The sequence below is a fragment of the Mastigoproctus giganteus genome, chromosome 6, assembly GCF_048544385.1.
Source record: "Mastigoproctus giganteus isolate SK-2022 chromosome 6, ASM4854438v1, whole genome shotgun sequence".
NCBI lineage: Eukaryota > Metazoa > Arthropoda > Arachnida > Uropygi > Thelyphonidae > Mastigoproctus > Mastigoproctus giganteus.
The window spans coordinates 237,083,573-237,099,032 of NC_143580.1; the positions used below are offsets into that span (position 1 = coordinate 237,083,573).

General features: G+C 34.9%; 1 protein-coding gene across 1 annotated transcript in view; it reads left to right on the plus strand.

Annotated features, from left to right (window-relative positions):
• The window catches only part of LOC150085111 (tRNA (32-2'-O)-methyltransferase regulator THADA-like), a 184,464-nt gene that overhangs the window by 68,291 nt on the left and 100,713 nt on the right, over positions 1-15,460 (plus strand). Inside the window, exons 11-13 of the mRNA XM_090376467.1 lie at positions 5,971-6,259; positions 10,111-10,217; positions 14,800-14,879. Of these exons, the coding sequence (XP_090232593.1) occupies positions 5,971-6,259; positions 10,111-10,217; positions 14,800-14,879 (476 nt within the window). The remainder of the gene's footprint in view (positions 1-5,970; positions 6,260-10,110; positions 10,218-14,799; positions 14,880-15,460) is intronic.

The following is a 15,460-nucleotide window of genomic DNA, read 5'->3' on the forward strand; positions in this document are numbered from 1 at the left end:
TTATGAGTAGAAGAAAAATTGCTGAATGGAGAGCCATTAGAGATAATCTCTACTTTTAATGTAACAATTATAGATATATGAGGTCTCATCAAAAAGTTCTAAGATGTTATTTTTCTAAAAACAAAAATTGTCAACGTTTGCTCAGATCGTGTGAGTGATATTATTCTTGTAGGAATGGAATCATTTATTCCACACTCCACTTTAAAATCTTCTCCTTTATCTAAACCTTGAAATTCCAATAAATGTGCTAAGGCTGTTCAAGAGAAGAATGATGCATATCGTAATTGGCTTGTTTCCAATTCTTCAGTTTCATTTTCTGCCGACACCAGAGCTCACAACAGTTGTAAGCAGTTATTAATCAGTCCAAACTAGATTTTGAACAGCCTAAGAGTAGAAAACTTACTTCTTGCTCTAAAGGTAGCTGAGCATTCTAATCTCTTGCCAAAGCTATTGGCCACAACTTTTATCCATCTCTGCTCCCACCTTTGTCAAAACCAAATGGTTCTATTGTCACTTCAGCCAAGGATAAACTGACCTGCCAGCATTCCATTTTTCTTCCAACTCGTGTATTAATGATCTTGGAAAAACCCCTCCCACCTTCCCCAACATGCTCCATTCAATGCCTCCTGTGGTCTTCCATCAAAAGGATGTCAGAAGGATTTTAATGAATCGTGATACTAAAAAAGCTCCAGGTCCTGATAGTATTTCTCCACTTGTTGTCAGAACCTGCACTCCTGAACTTACTCCAGATCTTGCTGCCTTTTTTCACTTTCTTATTCCAGAGGTGTTTTTCCTTCTACTTCAAAATTTGCGAACCTAAGGGGGCATTACGAACCTAAGGGGGCATTAATTCAAATTCAGGAAAGACAGCTGTAGAATAGATGTGAGGAAATTTGCCTTTAGCTAGCGGGTGGTTAATTGCTGGAACAAACTTCCATCTGTCGATGTGGAAGTTGATAGGTTAAATAAATTTAAGGAGGAACTGGACAAACATTTAGAGGAAATGGTTGTGTAAATTTTTTTTTGGCTGATTCTACATAAGCTCATACGCTTGCTTTCTTGCATCACGTGTCATGATTACTATTGTCTATTACTATCTCGCAAAAAGGATTCTTGTTCTCCTATGCTTATCTTTGGTGACACTCCGATTTCTTGGCAAGATGAAATATCTCTTTTGGGGATTACCCTGACTTCTGATCTGTCTTGGCACAAGCACATTACAAATATTGCTTCCTCTGCATCTAAAAAACTTTTTCTCTTTCACTCTCGGTATTACTTTTCTTCCAAACAACTGTTCATTGTGTACAAATCGCTCTATAATTGCAAATTATAGATATATGAAGGTTGATAAAAAAAATTCTAAGATGTTATTTTTCTAAACAAAAAAAAAAAATTGTGACACAGGTGTTTCTTCAGTTTTCCAATGTGGAAATAATCACTGATAGGGCCAGGTCTGGACTGTAGGTTGGGTGGTTTACTCCCGGAACCTGCAGTCTCCCAGAACAGCTTTTTGAGACTTCTGTACAGGAGCATTTTTATGAAGAAGCAAGACACCTTATATCAATTTCTCTCTTTTCTGTTCCGCTGTTGCTCTTAAATTTTGAGAAGAGCAGTAAGGCATCTCCTAGTTGTTGTTCTGAAAAATTTTTTACAGATCCAATTCCTCAAAAATAATACATTCTCTGGCAATTATAGATGATTTAATGTGCCTCTTCTTTTCTTTTCTTTCTTTTTTTTTTTTGTGAAAACCCCAAACATGAGATGTATCAGAACCTATAGTACTTAGTACTGTGCTTGGGTTGGAGGTTGAGAAGATGAAAGAAGATATTTGTTGACATTGGACTTGAACTTCTGTAGACTGTAATTTTCAGGAAATACGTATGAAGGAAGGTTGTTCCAGAAAACAGCAGTTGAATGAATAAATGAGGAAGATGAAAAGTTGGTTCTGTGAGTTTGAAGTTGGACAGTAAATGGACGTTGGTTGGTGGTGGCACGTGTTCAGTCTGTTTTGAAAGAGAGAGCGGGAATTATAGAAGTCAATTCAGAAGAACAGTGCCCATGGAAGTATCTATAGAAAAGGCATGCAGCAGAAACAGTACGTGTATGAGACAGCGAGTGGAGAGACTCTGTTAGAGATGAGTCATTAATTAGCCTAATTACCCTCTTTTGAATGGAATCTAGAAGCCAGAGAGAGAGAGAGAGAGAGAGAGAGAGAGAGAGAGAGAGAGAGAGAGAGAGAGAGTGTTTTGGGGGCACCGCCCCAGATGTGGGAACAATATTCCATGGTAGGGTGGATTTGCGATTTGTATAGAGTGAACAGCTGTTTGGAAGAAAAGTAACGCTGACAGCAAAAGACAAAACCAAGTTTTTTAGATGCAGAGGAAGCAATATTTGTAATGTGCTTGTGCCAAGAGAGATTAGAAGTCAGAGTAATCCCCAAAAGAGATATGCATAGAAATCGGAGTGTCACCAAAGACAAGCATAGGAGCAGAAGAATCCTTTTTGCGAGATATAAGACAAGTGTGAGTTTTAGAAGGATTGAAATCAACTAAGATTTCTTTGCTCCACTGGAGAATTACCTGAAGATCGGCATTTAAATGAACTGGTAGCAGATATTCGAGAAGTTGAAGCTGATTGAGCAGGGCAAGGTTTCTCAAATTGGAAAGTGGAATGCAATTTGCTATCATCGGCAAAACTATGGATAGGATTTTCAGTCAATGGAAGAAGGTCGTTAATATACAAGAGGAAAAGAGTGGGGTAAAGTACTGAACCTTGGGGGACACCAGCATTAGTGGAGAAGTTAGAAGACAGAGAGCCATCTACCATCACCCTCAGTGAGCGATCAGAGAGAAAACTGGATAACCAATTACCAAACACATTTGCCAAACCATAGGATCGAAGCTTGTTTAGAAGACTATGCCAAACACGATTTTTGAGATGTCAAGAGCAACTGTTTGTGTTTCACCAAACTTTTCCATTGAATTTGTCCCTAAGTGGGTAACATAAGCCAGAATATCACCAGTGGATCGACACTGATGGAATCCATACTGGCGATCGTTGATCAGACGGAAGGTTTCTAGGTAGTTTAAGAGTTGGCGGTTAATAGATTTCTCCATTACTTTAGAAGGAGTAGAAGTAATTGCAATGGGAAGATAATTGGATGGGAAGGATTTGTCACCCTTTTTAGGAACTTGGTGGATATGAGCAAATTTCTAAGCAGAAGGAAAAACACCTTTGGAATAAGAAAGTGAAAAAATGCGGCAAAGCACGGGAGTAATTCAGAGCACAGATTTTGAGAACAAGTGGAGAAATAACATCAGGACCTGCAGCTTTCTTAGTATCAAGATTCGTCAATATCCTTCTGACATCCTTTTTTCTGAAGATCCCAGGAGGTATTGAATGGAGCATGTTGGGAATGGTGGGAGATGTTTTACCAAGATCATTAATACACGAGTTGGAAGAAATATGGGATGCTAGCAAGTCAGCTATATCCTTGGCTGAAGTGACAACAGAACCATCTGGTTTTGACAGAGGTGGGAGCAGAGATGGATAAAAGTTGCGGCCAATAGCTTTGGCAAGAGACCAGAATGCTCGGCTACGATTTGGGCAAGAAGCAAGTTTTCTACTCTTAGCTTATTAAAAATCTAGTTTGGACTGATTATAACTGCTTTACAATTATTGCAAGCTTTGGAGTAGGCAGAAAATAAAACTGAAGAATGGAAACAAGCCAATTACGATATGCATAATTCTTCTCTTGAACAGCCTTAGCACATTTATTGGAAAACCAGATTTTAAAGGACGAGATTTTAAAGTGGAGTGTGGAATAAAGGATTCCATTCCTACAAGAATAATTTCACTGACACGATCTGAGCAAATGTTGACATCAGAAGTTTTGAAACAGTAATCCAACCAAGGAAAAGAAGAAAAGAAATCTCGCAGGTCATCCCATTATGCATTCTTGTAATACCAAACAATAAGAGTTTGGGAATAGCCATGACATAAAGGCTCCATTGGAGAAGAGGCAAGCTCCAAGTTGTGATCTGAGTTGCCTAAAGGACCACTCACTTCAATAGTGTATTAGAAGGGTTGTTTATGAGAAAATGATCAAGTGTGTTGGCTGCATGGTTAGGATTTTCCGGTATTCTTGTAGGTAAATGAAGAATCTGTTCAAGGTCATTAGTAATTGCAAAAGCCTCAGCATCTCGACCAACTCGGTCGGTGTGACTAGAAAATGGAAGCCAGCTGGAGTTGTGAACATTAAAATCACCAAGGAAAATTACTTCACTTTTAGGAAAGTTGGACTGGAGAAAGTCAAGTTGCAAAGAGAGGAAGTCAAAGAGCTCCAAGTGATTAGTGGAGTTGGGAGAACGGTAGGGACAACAGATAAATTTGACACAATGAGGTTGTGAGATTTTAAGCCAGAGAAGATCGAAAAGAGGAGATTCCAAATTATCAAGTCCCTGACAGGGAATATTGGAATGGACATATTCACAAGTACCACCTTTGAGGCGAAAGGAATCATACAACAAATAATTTGGGCAACTGAGATGAGCAGTAGTTGAATCTACCAATAACTGAGATTCTGTCAGAAAAAGTACATGGGGTTTGGCAGACTACAAGTGGAAATCACTGAGATTAAAATTGAGACCACGTATATTTGTGAAATGAACTAGGAAATGTTTGGGAGGTTTAGATCTTTTCACAGGTAAGCTTACTCTATTAGTTTGACAATTCATGGTGTATTCAATAGTAAGAAAAGTGGGGGGGGGGACATGCTGTATGAAGTAATGAAATTTTTTGATATGGAGTACACATGGTAAGAATATACCCAGGTCCTTGACATAACGTGGCCTTGACAATGCCTCAACATACACACTACTCGGATTCCCTCCAGTCACTATTTGGCAGAGTAGAGGTAACAAGATTATACATTAGTTGATCCGGAAGCCTCCTAAAGAGTTACCAATAGGTTCGGTCCGGTGTACTAACTAGAGGCTAGCCTGTGACACCGTTTTAGAGCTGTACCCTCGAAATGTAATGAAGATTGGATCTCGCCATGATGTTCATCATAACCTCAAAAGTCATCAGTCATACTGGCTGATGGAAGAGATCGGGAAGGGTTGACTGGAACGTTACTCTGGAGACTAAACATGGGTTGCACCACTTCAATCCTTCAATAAGCAAAGTGGTGGTATTGCACCAGTTGATGAGAGTCATCTACCAGCTAGTATTGCCTGGTAAAACAGAGGGGCGGCATTTCTCCATGTGGTGTGGGCACCACACCTCAACCCCTGGTTACGTTGGTTTACACCTGCATGGTCACCCACAGTGTGCTTGTGCACAGAGGTTATACCCAGGATTACTAACAGTCCCACCATTGTGAAGGTGCAAGCAGAGGATTTGGCTGTTACAGACCGTCCGGACTTTGCCGAAATTGGATCCACTTGACTTGAATGTCAGTTCCATCAGCGTTTTAGACTCCCAGGTAGCAGCTTGTCTGGCATATCTGAGAGAATGTCTATGACAACCTCAAGGACCTGCATAAATTGGTCTGTTATTTTTGCTACATTTCTGTTGTTATCACTTTTGTTGGCCATTCTGGAGTTATCATCTGTGGATTCTTGATCCTTTTTAAACACTGTTTAGAACAAAATTTTTTGTGGTATTACTTAGAAACAGCATCACCACATATATCTCTTATGCAGTCCTAAATAACATTTGTTCTGCTTTCTTCTTTTGTCGAAAATTTCATGACATCCATGTTTACTTTGGGTTGGCTACTTTAAAACTCTTCTTTTCAGTTCTTCATTACTTCACTGTTTTGAACAGGACCTGTGCAAATGAGATACAGACATTTATGAGATTATGATAAAAGTAGGTTTTTTTATACATTAATCATGTTTATAGTCAAGGCAGATAACTTACTGAATGCTCCTCGTGTTAATAAAAGTGTATTTTTTTCTGTTGCAGGTTTCATTCAAATGCAAGTCTTTATCCTGTTCTTCTCCTTTTGGCTCGTCTATATCCTTCACCAGTGGAAGGTTCAGATTCAACATTGAAACTAGCCGCATTCATTCCTCTTGTACAGAAAATTGCAAATAATACTGTGTGGAAGATTCGTGTTCTTGCTGCCAGGGCACTAGTGCCCTTAGTTTGTCCAGAAGATCACAGTTCTTTAGTATTGGAGCTCCTTTCATCTCTTCCTGGTAGTCCTTCTGAACATATATGTCAGAATAAATTACATGGGACCTTACTTCAGGTTAGAAGTTAAACCAAATATGATTCCTCTAGTTACTTGACAAAAGATATTCCCCTTTAAGACGGATTATTTTTAATAGTGTTTGGCTTTCAGCCAGAAGAAGTCAGACTGCACAAAAAGTCCCTCAAAATGTGCATTTTAATGAGAATTATATGTTTTAGTGTATATAGTATAGTTTTTTTTTATATTATTTAATTATATTTAGTATATATGTTTTACTTCAAACTAGGCCTAATTATTAGGCTGTATTAATTGTATGAGGTGTGGCAATAAAGTTCACGAACTGGTGCAATAAAAACAACACAAAATGTTGTTTTGTGTTGTTTTTATTGCACCAATTATATTTTATTCAAAGATATTCAAATATCTTTGAATAAAAATAAAACCAAAAATGGTTTTATTTTTATTCAAAGTAGTCACCAGCTGATTGAATGCACTCATTATATCATTATAAAAGTTTCTGAAGGTGTCCAAAGAGATGATATTCACTTCAGTGGTTACTTTTTTTTTTTTTTTTTTTTTTTTTTAACTTTATATCCTCTAACTTACCAGAAAGCCATGAAAGTTTAGTGAATACTGTAAATCTTTGAGTAAATCTAGAAAAGTTGGCAGGTCTGCAGTTAAAAAATTTATGCCTCGTGTTTGACACAAGATAATATTCAATATGTAATGGAAAACTGTTTATTTATATTATCTAAAAATTGACTAATTTGTTTTACCCTACTGTTTTGATATTTTGGTGAGATATTTTTATTAGAACTTGGCCCAAATTGGTAAAATGTTTTCTGCCATATACTGTTTTCTATAACCATCATGTTTGTATGTAAGAATTATCAAAAATGGTAAAATGGCATCATTTTTATCATAATTCATATTGTGAATACCTTCAATTAGTTGCCTGATATTGCACTACCTCAAATAATTAACACTTCACCAGTGGAGAAGACCATTGTTACTTATTCTTAGTGGATATTGCCACCCAGACAGCCATTTCAAGGCTGTCTGGGTGGTAACTTCCTAATACAGTAGACTCTCGATTTTCCGGGATAGATGGTGAAAAACAAATCTCGGATAATCGATTTCCCGGTTAATCCAAAAATACAAAAGTCCCCGACATACATAAGAGATATGTTCCAGGATTTCTTACTTCGTTGAGTTTTACGTAACTTGGGAATGACTAATAACATATTGCTACTATATTATTATTATTATTCACAAATCTGAATTCCGCGCGATACTTGTTAATGTTTGGCCCATTTTCATACATCCTTATTAGTTTAATTTTCTGATCCAAATCGATGGCTTTCCTTTTGTTGGTAAATTTACTAGTACTGCTGTCACTTATTCTCTTAGTCGACACCATGATAACGGTCAAAATGAAATTTCCTGAAAAGAACTTCACAGGGTTAAACAATTTGCATCTTCCGGGTTACCGGGCTTTTCTGTTTGTTCATCTAATTATAAACGGGTAGTAAACTCGATCTTATTGCATTTGCAATAATATGATGCTAATGCACTAACCTGTTATGGTTAGTTAATTTCCTGTAAGTTGAAGCTTTAACCCTGCATCTTTTCAGTCTATACTGTTTTCTATATTAATACCAGTGGTTGATCTGCAATTTGTTAAAAGTACACGAAATATTAATGCAGAAAATTCATTTAGCTCAACAGCTCTCTATTTAAAAGCCATCCTGTAGTAACCAGTATCGTTCATTACAGGATAGCTTTCACGCAATTGCATGACAAGTTATTTAATGTATGCAGCGTGTTACATTTCAGGTGTGATAATTTTATTTCTTAAATTAATTTGAATTTTTTCTCTTTCTGTAATTAATAGAAGTGAAAAGCTTACAAATAAATTAGTAATTAATTACTAATTAATCGCAAACATCTTTTTTTTCTCTCCAAAATGTAACACGTATATGCAAGATCTGTGATTTAATATATTAAACTGTCAGTGTTTGTGTAAGCCAGTTACTTATTTCTTCTTGGATAATAATAACAATTGAAATATAACACTTAATGTTTCTCTTGTGATTAATATAATATTCAAATGTTAACAATTCATGTTTAATGTATTTAGTAAACTGATAACCAAAAATGGGCAAAAAAATGCAGCAACTTTTATGTGCGAACTGAGTGCTTGGCTACTAGGCACCTTAGAGGGGATCCAATTGAAATCTATAAGTATATGAGGGGACAGTACCATGCATGAAAGCAAATTTTTCACTGTTTATAAATGATTCCAAAACTACTGACCATAAATTCAAATTATGGGGAAATAAATTTTGACTGGATTGTAAAAGGTTATGAAAATTTAACAAGTCACTGGCTGAATTTCTTTTAGAAATTTGTTTAGACAGCAAATTATTAATTACTGGAATAAGTTAACTCTGTAAATAGTTGAGGCTAAGAGTTTAGGGAAATTCAGAGGTCAGCTGGATAGTTATCTGCACTAGAAGTGAAATGCATAGGTTGTTTATTTTTTATATATTTATTTTTATATTTTTTTATTATTTATTTTTTGGTTAGTGCAACAAAAGCCTGTGGCTTTCGTGCACTATGGCTAGAATTTAGGAAGCGAATAACCTAATTTATCTATTGAGTGCCTCTTTTTTTAAATGCCAAATTAATAGAAGTGAACCTGTGAACCAGCCTCAGCACAGTAATGTGAAGCCACACTTTTTACATTTTGCACTTTCTTCATGGAGTATTACGTGTCTTATAGAATTACTTCTTGTAATTGCATTTGCACAGAATCCATCAACAGCAGCAAGTTTGCTAACAATTTCTTCTAAGGTATCTTTTTCCTTCTTAGCAAAATGCATTAATAATGTTTGTTTTTGCTTACCAGTAGACATGTTTTCTTCACTGTCCTCAAGTACTTTGTGCTTATAAATTCCACTGCCTGTTGATTCAGTCAATTTATCTATTGAGTGCCTCTTTTTTTTAAATGCCGAATTAATCCACCTGTGGACCAGCCTCAGCAGAGTAATGTGAAACCACACTTTTTATTGCACTTTCTTCATGGGAATTCTTAATAAAATATTGACAAACAAATGATTTTGGTTCAGATATTGAGGGAATAAAAATAAATAATTAGGCAGTAAAAATACCTCACAATATGGATGATAGATGGCAATTCAGAACTAAATCTATGGGCTGCATTGCTAGAATGTCAAATCTTAAATATTGTACTCTAAGAGAGAAAATTATTATTCTTTATTCAAAAATATCTTGCTCAGGAAATAAGTATAATTTCATATATTATAATGATTTAGTGAGTAACATTAGCATGTCTTCTTATTTTGGATATAGAAATTAAAATTTCTGGATTTACTGGGATATTTATCTAATACCTGGGATTTTCAAATCCAATAAAAGAATCAGTATCCTGGGAAAGAAACCGGGAAATTAAAAATGTTGAATGGTGCAACATTTAACACTTGACAAAACTAGACAAGACAACAGATTAGGAGATGCTACCTTAAAATAATGTTTCAGTGAGGGCATGTCTGCCCTCACTGAAAAATATTAGTATATTTTTCAAAATACAAATCTCAAAATACTCAATAAGTATTTTGAGATTAATTATAAATTTTTTAAGAAGGTATAAAGGAATTAAATTTTTTTATGCTTATGAATATCAGAATAGAGATATTGCCAAAAAATTTATGTAATGTAAATTATTTGGCAGTTAATGAGCCAGTTTTTAAACAAATAGTATAGAATTTAAAAAGAAAAAGACAGTGAAATAAAACTGCTTATTGTGATGCTTTCAATAAGTGTTTTACTTAATCATCCAAATAAGATTGTTGATACCTCCCTAAATGCATTATTCCTTTTGTTAGATTTTATATTTACTTAAAGAGAGTCCAAGGTTAACATTTCCTGGAAAAGAAGAATTTTGCATTCAACTTTCTGATTTGCTTTTAAAGCATTTCTCACTAGCTACCAGGTTAGTAAAATCCATTTGATTAATCTATATCAGATATCTTTTACGAATGAACTTTTCTTAGAATAATTACACTTGCTGTTGTTATATTGTTATTTTGGTTTTTAGGAGCATTAGCAACTAAGGCCATATTGCTCCAGGGATATGCGGTGGTCATTCCCTGACCTTTCCGCATCCTCCATATTTGGTGGTCACGGGCTCGAACCTCGGTCTAATCAAGAAGCGTGTGCTATGCACTGCTTCTTGATTAGACCGAGGTTCGAGCCCGTGACCACCAAATATGGAGGATGCGGAAAGGTCAGGGAATGACCACCGCATATCCCTGGAGCAATATGGCCTTAGTTGCTAATGTTCCTAAAAACCAAATAACAAACAAACCTGGCTACGGAGGCACCTAATTACACTTGCACGTGCCTACAATGGTTTTAGGTTCTGGCAAGTTATATATATCATTTATGTGTGCTGAGTTAAAAATTAATTTTCTCCATCAAATATAGACTCTTCATATAATTTTGTACTTTTATGATTTTGAATAAAGTAACCAAAGATTATATTGTATTTTTTATCATTAAGAATAAAACTGCCAGTTACTAATTTTTTTTTTAGTGTGATTATAACACAGAAGAGCTTTTCAGAAGTGTTCAGAATGCACAGCACAACATGACATTAGTAGAAGTGGACAGCGGAATTTAGGTGCATATCCATTTAACTAGTATACTGGTTAAATGGATATGCACCTAAAACCTAGGATGCATCGTCTTCAATGTTTTAATTTTCTGAACAATCCACATAAAGCTGCTTATTTTTATGTTTGTTAATATTATAGTGCCTTATGGTAACAAGTTGCTGCAATAATTTGTGGTAACTGTATTGTGAAAAAAAGAAAAATATTTAAAGGAAAAATATTACAGAATACAGCCAGGCCTCGCATAACACGATTTTCAGTTAACGCTATTTGAAAAAATTATACCACTTTTCACTTTACACAAAGCAAATTTCCAGTAACGTGATCTTTTTTTTTTTTTTTTACGGGATAGTTGAAAAGGATTTGAATCGCACGTTAAGCTTACCGCGAGTCGGACGGACAATAAACAAACGTTTGCCTGCTGCCCACCTCAGTGTGTTCCATCAACCATCGGAAGACGTGTTACTTGTTTTTCTCCTGCTAATAAAGTCAATGCACACTTGCATAAAAATTCAAATTTTTAAGTGAGCCAGATGAAAATGTTACTGCAAAGGAGATAACGGTAAAAGAACTAGATGAAATCTTTCGTATCGCAGAGAACCTCAAAAAAAAGGTTTTAGGTTCTCTCCGATATTTATTTCACCAGGGCCCGGAGAAGATTGTTGTCGGCTATCGGAAATTGATTGATGAAAAGAGAAAATCAACATTGTTCAAATATTTTCGAAACAGTCATTTCTTTATTGTGTATTTTATGTAAGAGGCTCCCAAACTTTCTTGGTTCACAGTGCCCTTAGTGTCTCGGTAATTTTTTCAAGGCGCACCCAGACCAAAAGAAATATCTAAAAGTTTCGTTTAGTAGTTAGGTCCAAACAACTTAATAAGAAATGCTGAAACTGTGAACTACCTCGAGCTAGTAGTTCGCGCGGTGTCCGACAGATGTTGAGTATCGTTGTGTTTCCCTCGAAAATTTTAAATATTCCTCAGCGCACAGTTTGGGAACTGCTGTTTTATGCAATAAACATTTAATTCCATAATTATTTTCATTATCTTTTACATTGTATACAGTTAAAAAGTTATTTAAAGGGTATTTTTAAAATTCTTTATGGACATTCCAGAAGGTCAAGAACCAATTATAATTTTTCCTATTGATTATTATATTCGATTAATGAGTTTCCATTTTGTGTGATATGCTCATGGCACAAATTAATTGCATTAATCGAGGCCAGCCTGTATGCTAAAAAGGTACATTTTGGGATGAAACTTGTGTAACCTGGATAAATCAAGTTTCACACGTGTTGAGCAGGTGAAAAAATTAAAATGAAGGTAAGAAAAAATCTACACATGTTGGAATTTTTTTACAATGATTAGGAACTTGCTGTCTTAAGGGAATTTCCTACAATCCAGCATGTAATTCTTCACCATTAATTTTAATTTATGTCCTCTGGTTCATTCAGATTCTGTTTATGGTACTAACTCTGTAGTCCACATATCCAATGTATGTGTGGGCAGTCTTTTTCCAGTTTCACTCATTTTTCTCACTCATCCCGGGTACACTGCCCATCTTTTTACCTTTTCAAGAAGCACCGTTTTTTTTTTTTTTTTTTTTTTTTTCATGACTTCCATACCTAGGCAGAATATTCTAGTTACTGTCTCACAATTGCTTGATATGTTGGAGTTAACTTCTCTCTCTCTCTACAAATAATTGTATAAAAAATCAACAAAAGGGCATTGTGGGCCCTCCTTGTTATCTTTCTGCACTGTGCAGATAACTTCACATCCACTTGTATCATAACCTCTAAATCCCTTTCTTTCTCTACCATTTTTAATCCAACCATTCCCAGTGTATAAGTTATTTTGGGATGTATTTTTCAGATGTAAAACCTGGCATTTTTGCAATAATAAACATAAGCCTGTCATAAACCTGAAGCCCATCTGAATAATATTGAAGTAGAAGCACTGCTTGATGATTATTAACCACTCTCCCAATCTTTGCATTATCTGCAAATTTTGGTACTGTTCCTTATCATCAGTATCATTTAAGAAAATGAGAAGCAGGTGCAGTTCCAACACTAATCTCTGGCGAACCACACTTGTAATTGTACCCCATTCAAAAAAAGTAACCATTGATTACAACATTTTGCCTTGCTGTCTTGTATCCATCCCATAATTATCTAAGAATTCTACCAGTGATCCTAATTATGTTCCAACTTATAATAACTTCTTATGTGGGATTAAGTTAATTTTTCTTCCTAAGTCCAGTAAATAGCGGAAAATTATTTCCTATATCCAGTTCATGAGGAACACAATCATAATAGTTTATCAGTTAGATAAACACTATTTTATCTTTAGAAAACTATTTCTGCCTATATGACCCTGTATAGCATTCTTAATCATTGCTTCATTATTTTTCCGTGCCACTGAAGTCTGATCAGTGTGTAATTACCCACTTTGTCCTTTGACTCACCACCACCAACTTGATGGATTGGTGATTCATTTGTATTTGTTCAATCCGAGGGAATTACCCTTGAATCTAATGAAGCCCTGTTGATTAACCTTAAGGGTTGATACATTCTTTGCCACTTCCTTTAAAATATCTGGCTATATGCAATTTACCCCATGACCCCCCCCCCCTACTTCAGGCTTCAAAAATTTGATGGAATTGTGTCCACAGTTGAAAAAAGAAGAATGAGTTGGTTTCAAAAATCTGAAGTATGGTTTGGCTTTATCTTGTTCAAAAATGAACAAGAAAGATGTCAGTATCATTGAAAATGTGGTTAATAAATTTAAAAAATGAGAGATGAGCTTGAAAATTCATTTCTTGCATTCCATATAGACTTTTTTCAGAAATCTTAGTTCCATCAGCAAGAACAGAATGACTGCTTCCACTATGATGTAAAAATTTCACCATGGTAGATCAATAAATGATTTAAGTCACAGTTTCCTATGCAAAGAGAGAGAGAGAGAGAGAGAGAGAGAGAGAGAGAGAGAGAGAGAGAGAGAGAGAGAGAGAGAGAATCATAAACATTTTCTTGCAATAAGGTAATACTGCATAGGAAATGTATTTAAATGAGGCAGGTAAATTAATTTCTGATCTTGGCTGTTTTGAAAATAAACAGAAATATATTTATTATTTTACTTATCTGGATGTGCAAGTTAGCCCAATGTGCCAACTTGCATATCTAGATAAGCAAAATAATACTCCATAATTGAATCATGTATACAAGTTTGTCATCATTTACCTTCTGCAAGGTGGAACTTGAGATCTCTTTTGAGATGTGTTTCTTATATATGATTTCTAGCAATATCCTAATTAAGATGTCATTTCATCTGGGAATGCACCTGAACATAATTGTAACATTTGTGTTTGCTTCTCCAAAGTTGAGATGTTTTATGTTACATTTTTTTTTTGTTGTTGTTGTTGTTCTCAAGGATGGAAGGTCAGTGAAATTACAGAACTCGACTCAATTTCTGAATGTTGTAATAATTTTCTCTGAATATCTGTTAAGAGTGCACTCCAAATGGGTAGAAGGAACAAAGCGGAAAAAAAAGGTAGTTTGGTGACTTTGAAATATGTCATGAATGACTGATAGTTGATTTTCCACAAATATAATAATAAAACTAAGAGAATGGTGACATTTTTTTAGACTGTATATTTTTTTATTTTAGGCCAGATTTCTCCCCCTCAACAAGTAGCAGCTTAGCACAATTGAATCTAACAAATGGAGTATTTAGTATCTTCATAACAGTTCAAACTTTAACTATAGTATAAGTAGTAACCAAGTCATATTTATCACAAACAATTCTTTTGCGTTTTGCTTATGTTTGAATGATATTAACAAAATGATCTTTTGCCGCTCTTTGTATTAATTCTTTAACTTTTTTTTTTTAAATTTTTTTAAGGACTGATATTTCATTTCCTGGCAGAGCAACATTTATTGATATACTTTATTGGACTGTGAGATTGTACCTCTGTAATTATCGTAAGTATTATTACTTTTTTGTCAAATATTTTACTAATCTTTTGTAAAAAAAGATATTATATGCAGTCATCATAAGTGTAGTCATTAAAGTGTGCTTTTAAGCTAGGGATTATTGCATTTTCCTTGTGGGGAAGGGGTGAGATGTTTTAAAAATGTTTAATATTTTGCATAAATACTGCATTATTAATTAGTATGAAAAAATGCTTGTGACAACCAAGAATGCTAAAAGTAAAGTCAGCTATATACATTGTAGATTCAAATTGGCAAGTGATATTAATAGAATTTATATTTTTTTTGGTCAAAAGGTATAAATCTTAACTCTCTAGAAGTTGAAAAATTTTTTTTCACAAAGCAGCCACATGCTTGGAAAGAGCAACCCTATTTTATAACCTTAAAAATTGGCAAGAAATAATTCAACATTGTTCAGTTTTGTTACCACCTTTATTTTCAATCTATTATGAACACAACCCTGAAAATTCCATTTTTTTTATTTTAGATAATGGTAGCATTAGAATTGGTAAGAAGGACTAATCAAAGTCCCTCTGAGAAACAGTTTAGAAGGTGAACTGTAAAGCTTTATG